Below are 9,925 nucleotides of genomic sequence, written 5' to 3'. Positions count from 1 at the left end.
TGTGATTGGAAAAGAAACCTTTTCAATGCATACATGTGTTCAATAATAAGCTTATTAGCTTGATTGGCTTACTAGGAGTAAATCCTAAAAATTAAAATAGTCTGTATCTTTTCTTCTAGATAACTGACAACTGTGGTAGTTAAGTTTGTGTGTCAACTTGACTAGGCCTGGTTGAGTGGCTGGGCAGTTGGATGTAGTTACTCCCCTTGGTAAGACTGATAATTAACTCCATGGTGGAATGTATTGGAGCAGCTGAGTAGTTGCTGTAGGGATATGGTCTGCTTCCCATATATAAGCAGCTTTGGGATTGGTCTCTAGTTTATGACACGCTTGATTCCTACATGTAGCCGTGTTGTTTTTCAGCAGCCTGCCATGCTCTGCCAACCTTGGGACTTTCAATGGACTTAAATTAATGGCCTGCCATGTGGTTTGGTTACATCGGGACTATGCTTTTTCACTTGTCAACTTTGGGCTTGTCAATCTCAGCAGGCAGCAGTCATCTGAGTGAGGAAAAGCCTCTAGCTGCAGTGAGCCGGGAGCAGGAGGCAGAACTGAAGCCTAAGGTTAAGGGGCTTTCACCCAGCCCCTAGATCCTGGCACTTTGAGCTCAGACTTAAAGCTTCCAAACTGTAAGAGAATAAATTCCTGTTTGTTCAGCCATCCCATCTGTGGTATTTCTGTTAGAGTGGTACTAGGTAACCAGAACAACAATTAACTGACAAACTAAACTAACTAATTAACTAACCAAACTAACTAACTGACAAACCAAACTCACTGCCATCAAGTCCATTCAGACTCATAGCGACCCTCTTTGGATTTCCGAGGCGGTAAATCTTTACAGAAGTAAATTACCCAGTCTGCCTTCCACGAGTGACTGGTGGGTTTGAACTGCCAGCCTTATATCCTATTTAAAAATAATCTTTCATTAATATTATAGGCTCTGTTTTCACTGCTTAACTACCTCACAATTCTCCATACACTAAATATTATCTAATTTTTTGTTGATAATAAAATTATTTTCATATTTAATTTTTGATGAGGCTAGTAATATTTTCATCATTTAATATAATCTTGAACAATAACACAAAATACTATTTTTCTCTGTCATCTATTCCCTTAGGCAAAATATTGTACTTTTTCCAGATTTTTTTCTTTCAAAACTTTTAGAACTTCTTAGTTTTTTTTATTCCTTCCCTCACTTAAATAATTTATCCATAAAAACCTACATGTATCATTATCTTTAAAGCTAATTAGCACTAATTATTTTGATACAAATTATGGATTGAGCAAGAAAAGAGTAATAAAATGTAATAACTCATATTTGTTGAGAACTTGTTCTGCCAAAAATTTGCTAAGTCATTTATATGTACTTCTCATTTTATATCCCCAAAAGAACTTTGAGAGTTATATTATTTTTATTCCCATGTTATACATGAGGATGACATACAGAGCTTAGTAATTTCTCCCCGGCCCCAGTCAGAAAGTGAGAGAAACAAAGCTGAAACCTACATCTATCTACAGTGCAATTCCTACTAACCACTGCACTATTACAGATATATCAGATTTTTCTCTGAATCTTCATGCTTAGTTATCATTCATTTTATCTGTATAATAAATATGTATTGATTAATTGCCATTTGTCAGACATGGAGCATTATGTTGACAATATGTAGAGGGAAATTGAAATTTTGATCTTAAGGAAATTATTGTCAAGGTAGAAATTTACATTGAAATACTCTAATTATTGGCTATGATCTTGGAGGAATGATGCATGCAGAGGTGTTCTGATGCAGAATTGAGAATTAAGTAGTTCATTCTGAAGATGTGAAACTTAAACCAATCTCTAAGGCACATGTAGAAGTAAATCAGGTAAGGGAACAGGAAAGGCACCTTATCAAAAGATGATATAGGGTGGTGATTAAGAACATGGATTCTGGAGTTGTCCTGGATTCAAATCCTTGTTCTGACACTAGTAATTGAATTTCATCAGTGTTCATTTCTTTGTGCCTCAGCTTTACCATCTATAAATTAGATAATATTCTAGGACCTATCTCATATTATTGTTGTATAGATTAAATAAATTACTATGAAAAACATTTAGAAAAGGGTCTGGCATATAATAAATAATATATAATAAATGTTTGGCATTACAATTATTTCTTTGAGAGAATCATTGATATAAAGGACTTAGGGGAGAGAAAGGATAGACCATGGTGTTAACACAAGGAGTTCAAAAGCTACATGAGCTATGTAGTAAGTGAATTAATGTTGCCTATGAAAGTTATATTGAGGATAAATAAGAATGTATTTAATAATTTCGTCATGTGTATTTTTTTGTTCAGTGTCCACGTCCAACGTATATCCTCTAGCTATACTATGTATAATTTTTGTTACAAAGAATTATGAGTCTTGAGCTCAAGAAATGCATAAAAATTTTCTTTATGAGCGGGCTTTGGGGGACCATCTTAAAGAAAAATCCTGGAATGGTCATACAAATATTTTTTTGTGTTGGATGTGCACAATTTTTCTTTTAAAGGGTATATAATTCCCATCAGAATCAAGATGGAAAGTGTATCTGTTGTTGTTGTTGTTGTTATGTGCCCTCGAGTAGGACCTGACTCATTGCGGCCCCTCCTTGGGTTTCCAAGGCAGTATCACTACAGAAGCAGATTGCCCAACCTTCCTTCCGAGGAGTGGCTGGTGGGTTTGAACTGCCAACCTTGCGGTTAGCAGTCAAGTGCCTTAGGCAGTATACTATCAGAGCTCCAGGAGAGAGTATGACCCACAAAAAGTAAACACACCTCCTCAATAGTTTTTGAAATTAAGTCAAATCTTTTATATTCATTGGTACTCAATCAATCTTACCTAGATTAATGAAGCACCCAATATATCCAAACTGAGACTGCTTAAATTGTTTACTAAATGTTAATTATTTGTGTTCATTTCCAACCACTGCTTCATGATATTGAAGTTATTGTGTAAATCATGAGTATGAAATGTATATAGTAAATGTAAATGTGAAATACATTGGAGTAGAAAGACATTTCACTAGATGCAGAGATAAAAGACCTAATTCCACCAATTGCTAATTTGTTGTTGTTGTTGTTACGTGCTGACGAGTCATCTCCGACTCAGCAACCCCACGCACAGAAGAACTAAACACTGCCCAGTCCTGCGCCAGCCTCACAGTCGCTGCTATACCTGAGCCTTTGTTGTAGCCACTGTGCCAATCCATCTCAATTGAGGGCATTCCCCTTTTTTCACTGACCCTCCATTTCACCAAGCATGATATCTTTCTCCAAGGAATGGTCCCTTCTGGCAACGTGATTAAAGTAGGTGAGAAGTCTGGCCATTCCCATTTCCAAGGATCATTCTGGCTGCACTTTTTCTAGGACAGATTTGTTAGTTCTTCTGGTAGTCCATGGTTTCAATATTCTTCGCCAGCACCACTACTCAAAAGCATCCACTCTTCTTTGGTCTTCCAAACTCATTGTCCAACTTCCACATGCATATGAGGTTATTGAAAACACCATGGCTTGGGTTAGGTGCACCTTAGCCTTCAAAGAGACATCTTTACTCTTCAACACTTTTAAGGGATCTTTTGCAGCAGATTTGCCCAGTGTAATATGTTGTCATCTGATTTCTTGACTGCTGCTTCCACTGGTGTTGATTGTGGAAATAAGTAATATGAAATCTTTGACAATTTCAATCTTTTCTCCATTCCTCATGTTGCTGTTTATTGGCCCAACTGTGAGGATTTTTGTTTTCTTTATGTTGAGGTGTTATCCATACTGAAAACTGTAGTCTTTTATTTTCATCAGTAAATGCTTCAAGCCATATTCACTTTCAGGAAGCAATGTTGTGTTGTCTGCAGGTTGTCAATGAATCTTCCTCCAATCCTGATGCCATGGTCTTCTTCATATAGTCCAGTTCCTCAGATTATTTGCTGAGTATACATATTGAGTAAGTATGGTGAAAGGATGTAACCCTGATGCACTTCCTTCCTGATTTTAAACCATGCAGAATCCCTTTGTTCTGTTTGAATGACAATCTATTTACAGGTTCCACATAATCACAATTAAGTGTTCTAGAATTCCCATTCTTCCTCATGTTATCTGTAATTTGTTATGATCCACACAATCCAATGCTGTTGCATAGTCTATAAAACACAAGTAAACTTCTTTCTGGTATTCTTTGCTTTGAGCAGAGATCCATCTGACATCAGTAATGATATTCCTTGTTCCATGTCCTCTCCTGAATCCAGCTTGCATTTCTGGAAGTTCCCTGTCAATATACTGCTGCAACCATTTTTGAATTATCTTCAGTAAGAGTTTAATGGAATTAGGGAATGAAATTAAAGCTTGTATTTGTCATCACTTGAAATAGGCTTCAATATATATCACTGTATTTCTATAAAGCTAAAATTAATAATGATTACAAAGTAGGTTTAAATCCTAAAACTGTCACGTATTATATGTAACACTAGAATCAAAGCCAAGAGTTCATTTGTTTCTTTTGTCTTGTGCTTCTCAGCAGGTCTCTGCCATGGGTGACAGGGAAATAAGCAATCACTCAGAAGTGACTGACTTTATTCTTGTAGGCTTCAGGGTCCGCCCAGAGCTCCATATTCTCCTCTTCCTGCTGTTTCTGCTTGTTTATACCATGATCCTTCTAGGGAACATTGGGATGATGGCCATTATCATAACTGATCCCCGGCTGAACACACCAATGTATTTCTTCCTAGGAAACCTCTCCTTCATTGATTTCTTCTATTCATCTGTGATTGCACCCAAGGCTATGATCAGCTTCTGGTCTGAGAGCAAGTCCATCTCCTTTGCAGGCTGTGTGACTCAGCTCTTTCTCTTTGCCCTCTTCATTGTGACTGAGGGATTTCTCCTGGCAGCCATGGCTTATGACCGTTTCGTTGCCATCTGCAATCCACTCCTCTACTCTGTTCAGATGTCAACACGTCTCTGTGTTCAGTTGGTGGCTGGTTCCTATTTCTGTGGATGCATCAGTTCAGTCCTTCAGACCAGCATGACATTCACCTTATCCTTCTGTGCTTCTCGCGTTGTTGACCACTTCTACTGTGATACCCGCCCACTTCAGAGGATTTCATGTTCTGATCTCTTTATCTATAATATGGTCTCTTTTTCTTTATCTGGCATCATCATCTTGCCTACCATCATAGTCATTATTGTTTCTTACATGTATATTGCATCCACAGTTCTCAAGATAAGCTCCACGGAGGGACGTAAGAAAGCCTTTTCGACTTGCAGCTCTCACCTGGGAGTCGTGAGTGTGCTGTATGGTGCTGTCTTCTTTATGTATCTCACTCCTGACAGATTTCCTGAGCTGAGTAAAGTGGCCTCCTTATGTTATACCATAGTCACCCCCATGTTGAATCCTTTGATTTATTCTCTGAGAAATAAAGATGTCAAAGAGGCTCTAAAAAAAATTCTAGAAAAGAAAAATATGATTCTTTGATTAACATTTTTCTTCCACCACTGTGTTTTTACTGTTTGGTCAGTGTCCTTAATGAAAGCTATTCTCTCGAACATTAAAAAAAAAAAAAATACTACAAGTAGTTTTTTCCATGTAATGTTGCTGTTGTTAGGTGCCATTCTCATTAGGTTCCGACTCATCACGACTCTGTTTACAACAGAATGGAATACTATGTAGTCTTGCATCATCCTCACAATCATTGCTGTGTTTGACCTCATTGTTGCAGCCACAGTGTGAATCCATCTCCTTGAGGATCTTCCTCTTTAAAAAAAAAAAAAAAAAAAAAAAATTATTGTGACTTGGGTGAAAGTTTACAGAGCAAATTCACTTTCCATACAGCAGTTCAAATACATTTGTCTCATGACATTGACTGCAACTTCCTACAATGAAACAGCCCTCTTCCCACTTCCTCCCCATAGTTACCTCTTCCCTGTGTCCTTCCCTCTCATGCACTGCTGCCCCCTGAGCTGTCTCCCTGTGCATACACAGCCCTTCTGTTCTCCCATGGTTGATGTCTCCAAAGAGTGTATCTATATAATGTAAAATTTCCGCTCACATTTGAGTCTTTTGTTTGGCTGAAAGCCACAGGAGTTGGTTCAATTCCAAACCTGAAACGCAGCTAGGTCATAGTCTCAGGGGTTCCACCAGGCTCTATCAGGGGTCTTCTTTTTTGCTGACCCTCTACTTTACCAAGTATGATGTTCCTTTAATAACATGTGCAAAGTGCATGAGACAAAATCTCACCATCCTTGCTTCCAAGGTACACCCTAGCTGTACTTCCTCCAAAACTGATATAGTCATTCTTCTGGCAGTCTGTGGCATACTCAATATTCTTCATCAACTCCACAACTCAAATCATCCATTCTTTTTCAGTCTTCCTTATTCAGTGCCCTGCATTCACATGTGTATGAAGCTATAGAAAACACCATGGTTTGGGTCAGGCGCACCTTAGACCTCAAAGTGACATCTTTGATTTTTATATTTAAAGAGATTGGTGAGAATATTTATTTTCTCTATGTTGAGGTGTAATCCATACTGAATATCTTTGATGTTCATCAGTAAGTGCTTCAAATCTTCTTCACTTTCTGACAGCAAAGTTGTGTCATCTGCACATTACAGATTGTTAATTGGAGTCTTCCTCCAAAACTGTCGCTGCATTCTTCTTCATATAGTCCAGCTTCTCAGATGATTTGCTCAACATAGTGATTGGACACATATGGTAGAATGATACAACCCTTACACACTCTCCCTGTGTTTAAACCATGGGGTATCTCCTTGTGCTGTTTGAATGGCCATCTCTTAGTGTATCTACTGGTTCCACATAAGCACAATTAAATGTTCTGAAAATTCCATTATTTGCAATGTTATCCATAATTTGTTATGATCCACACAGTCTAATGCCTTTGCATAGTCAATAAAACATAGGTAAACATCTTTCTGGTATTCTCTGCTTTCAGTCAAGATGCATCAGACATCAGCAATGATGTCACTCACTTCACATCCTCTATTGAATCCAGCTTGACTTTTTGGCTGTTCCCTGTTAATGTATTGCTGCAACTGGTTTTGGATTATTTTCAGTAAAACTTTACTTGTCTTTGATATCAATAATAGTGTTTGATAATTTCCACATTCTGTTGGGTCACCTTTCTTTGGAATAGGCACAAGTATGGATCTATTCAAATCAGTGACCAGGTAGCATTTTCCAAATTTCTTGTACGCTAGTGAGTGCTTCCAGCCTTGCATATGTTTGCATCTGTTTGTTGAGACATCTCAGTGGGTATTCCATCAATTCCTGGCATCTTTTTTTTTTTTTTTTTTCCAGCCAGTACCTTCATCGCAGGTTGGACTTCTTCCTTAAATTCCATAGGTTCTTGATCATATGCTACCTTCTGAAATGATTGAATGTTGACCAATTCTTTTTGGCACAAAGACTGTATTTTCCTTCCATCTTTTGATGTTTCCACTGTCATTCAATATTTTTCCCTACATTTCTTAATATCGTAACTCAAGGCATGAAGTTTCTCTTCAATTCTTTGAGCTTGAGAAATGCCGAGCTTTAACTTGCTCTTCAACATAGAGTAAATAAAGGAAATGGAAGAAAACTCTGACATCACATTGCTGATTTTGAAATATCTTCTAACTGGAACACTTGGGAAAATTTCTTAATATTTCTGCCATTTTAAAAAATCTATAAAATGGAAAAATCATAACTACTTCAGTTTTGTGAGTATTATATATTAAGCATTGTGCTTAGAGTTGGTCTCTGGATGGCTTAAATAGATTGGTCTCACCTACTAATCTGAAGATTGGCAGTTTGGATCCACTCAGTGGTGCTGTGTAAGAAAGGGTTGGTAATCTACTTTCATAAAATTTCAGTAACTGAAAGTCTTATCATGGAGTTATATCCTGAAACACATGGTGTTAATACGAATCAGAAATTACAGAAACAGACATTTTTATTTCTCAGTTATAGTGCTTAGACTAGGTTGTGCAATAGTGAAAGTGCTGAAAATATGGTTTATTGTTGTAGTTATCACCATCCTCATCATAATCATTTTATGTCATATTTTGTGGTGTGGTTTTGAAGTATAATAGTAAATATTGGAACTTTTGTCTCATGTTGTGGAGATTAAAATTAGTGTGTGTGATAGCTGGAGTTGTGTGTCAACTTGGCTACACCACAATTCTGAGTGGTTTAAGCAGTTGTGATATGGGTTATTCCCATGATGAGATTGGATGTATATGTTTTCAGCAGCCAAGCCATTGAAAGGGAGTTTCCCTAGGGGTGTGGCCTGCTTCAAATATATTTATGGACATCATGGGAAAAAGAGACACTCTTCTGTGGATCTGGATCCTGTTGTGCTGTCTACAACTGTCTGTAAGCAAACAATCCACTATTCAGCCTGGTGTTCTTGGATTTATCATTTGTCGCAGTCAACGGCCAGTATACTGCCTGCCAACCTTGAGCTCATCAGACCCTGTAGCTGCATGACTCAGGAAAAGCCGCCAGCTTGACATTTGATCTAAGAACTTGGGGCTTGCTAGCTTCTATAAGTATGTGGGACCACTTTTCTAAGATAAATCTCTCTCTCTCTTTCTCTAAGCTTTACTGATTTTGCTTCTCTAGAGAAACAACCTAATACATTTGGTACCTAGAGTGGGGTCTAGAGGGACAAAATAATAAGGATGGGCATCCTAAATTGGTTCTCACCAATTCCGTTTTCGTTCTCCAGTTTGATTAACCATAAAGGCATTGGTGATTCTGCCTCCATGAGAAAAGAGGACCCTACTAATCCATGGCATGAGGTAGCAACACAATATGCAAAATAGCGCCACTGATATATTAAGTATTTTTGAGAAGTGAGGCTCTTGGTGATTGCATATTTAATGCTTTTCTGAAATTTTGTCAGCATGGGGAGTATAAGGAAGCTAGTTCATTGGTCCTACGTACGCTAGACAAAGTGGTAAAAGAGTGAGATGAGTTCAGGGCTGCTGAGTCAAAGCTCAAGCGTTACATGAAAGACCTCAATGTTTCTAGCTGTGCCCTGAAAGAAAGCCTTATTTCTTACAGTAACAGAGCTGATATTGCTGAAAAACAAACCCAGAGTCTTATTATAAGGGTGGCTGAATTACAATGCCAATTGAATTGCCAACCCAGAATGGTGTCTGAAGTTAAAGTGAAGGCATTGATTTGAAAAAAATGACATCCTGAAACCTGGAATGGGGACATACGGGCAGATAGTCAGGAAGATGAGGATATGGAGCCTGTAAATTCTGTTGAGTACCATCTGCAGGGATTACTATAAAACCATTATTCCTTCCATCTCCATTTGATTGGATTAACCTGACTCTTCCTGCTGGGCCATTGCCTGAGGTAGATGACATGGAATACATTGCTGAATGTTCTCCCTAACTGCCCCAACCACCATTGCTGCTGCTAGACCTATAACTAAACTTATGTCCAAGCAAGCCCCAAAAGGTGAAATACAATGTGTGACTGAGGAAGTGGTATGTTACACCTGAAAAGAACTACTTGATATTGCTAACGTGTACAGAGAAAGACTTGGAGAATATATATGGAAATGGCTACCGAGGGTATGAGATAATGGTAAGGAATGTAACATTGGATCAGTCTGAATTTATTGATTTAGGCCCACTAAGTACGGATTCTTCACTATTTCAGCTTGAGAGGTTAGGAAAGGATCTAATTGTTTATTTGGTTGGCTTACTGAAGCATGAACTATGTGGTGGCCTACCTTAAGTCAAGTTGAAGTACCATACTTGCCTTGGTATAATGTAGAAGGTGTCCAGAGTCTTAGGGATATTGGCATGTTAGAATGGATTTATCAGATTAGACCCTTAGACCCACTGCTTCTTCAGGGGTATATCAACTCTCCAGCACTATGTCATAATTTAGTCC

At 38.1% G+C, this 9,925-nt stretch overlaps 1 protein-coding gene across 1 annotated transcript; it reads left to right on the top strand.

Annotated features, from left to right (window-relative positions):
- Positions 1 to 4,402: 4,402 nt before the first annotated feature.
- Positions 4,403 to 5,487, top strand: LOC103204305 (olfactory receptor 9K2). Its single transcript, XM_007949458.2, has one exon. It carries the CDS (start codon positions 4,546 to 4,548, stop codon positions 5,485 to 5,487), a length of 942 nt encoding a protein of 313 aa, XP_007947649.1. The 5' UTR covers positions 4,403 to 4,545.
- Positions 5,488 to 9,925: the final 4,438 nt, after the last annotated feature.

This window comes from Orycteropus afer, unplaced genomic scaffold (assembly GCF_000298275.1).
Source record: "Orycteropus afer afer isolate SDZICR_OR568_19922 unplaced genomic scaffold, OryAfe1.0 scaffold00247, whole genome shotgun sequence".
Classification (NCBI taxonomy): domain Eukaryota; kingdom Metazoa; phylum Chordata; class Mammalia; order Tubulidentata; family Orycteropodidae; genus Orycteropus; species Orycteropus afer.
The sequence above is the reverse complement of the archived record's forward strand: the minus strand, read 5'-3'. Positions and strand labels throughout refer to the sequence as shown.

Excerpts from the sequence above, each read along its gene's own strand:
- LOC103204305 (XM_007949458.2), top strand. The coding sequence starts at position 4,546 with ATGGGTGACAGGGAAATAAGCAATCACTCAGAAGTGACTGACTTTATT.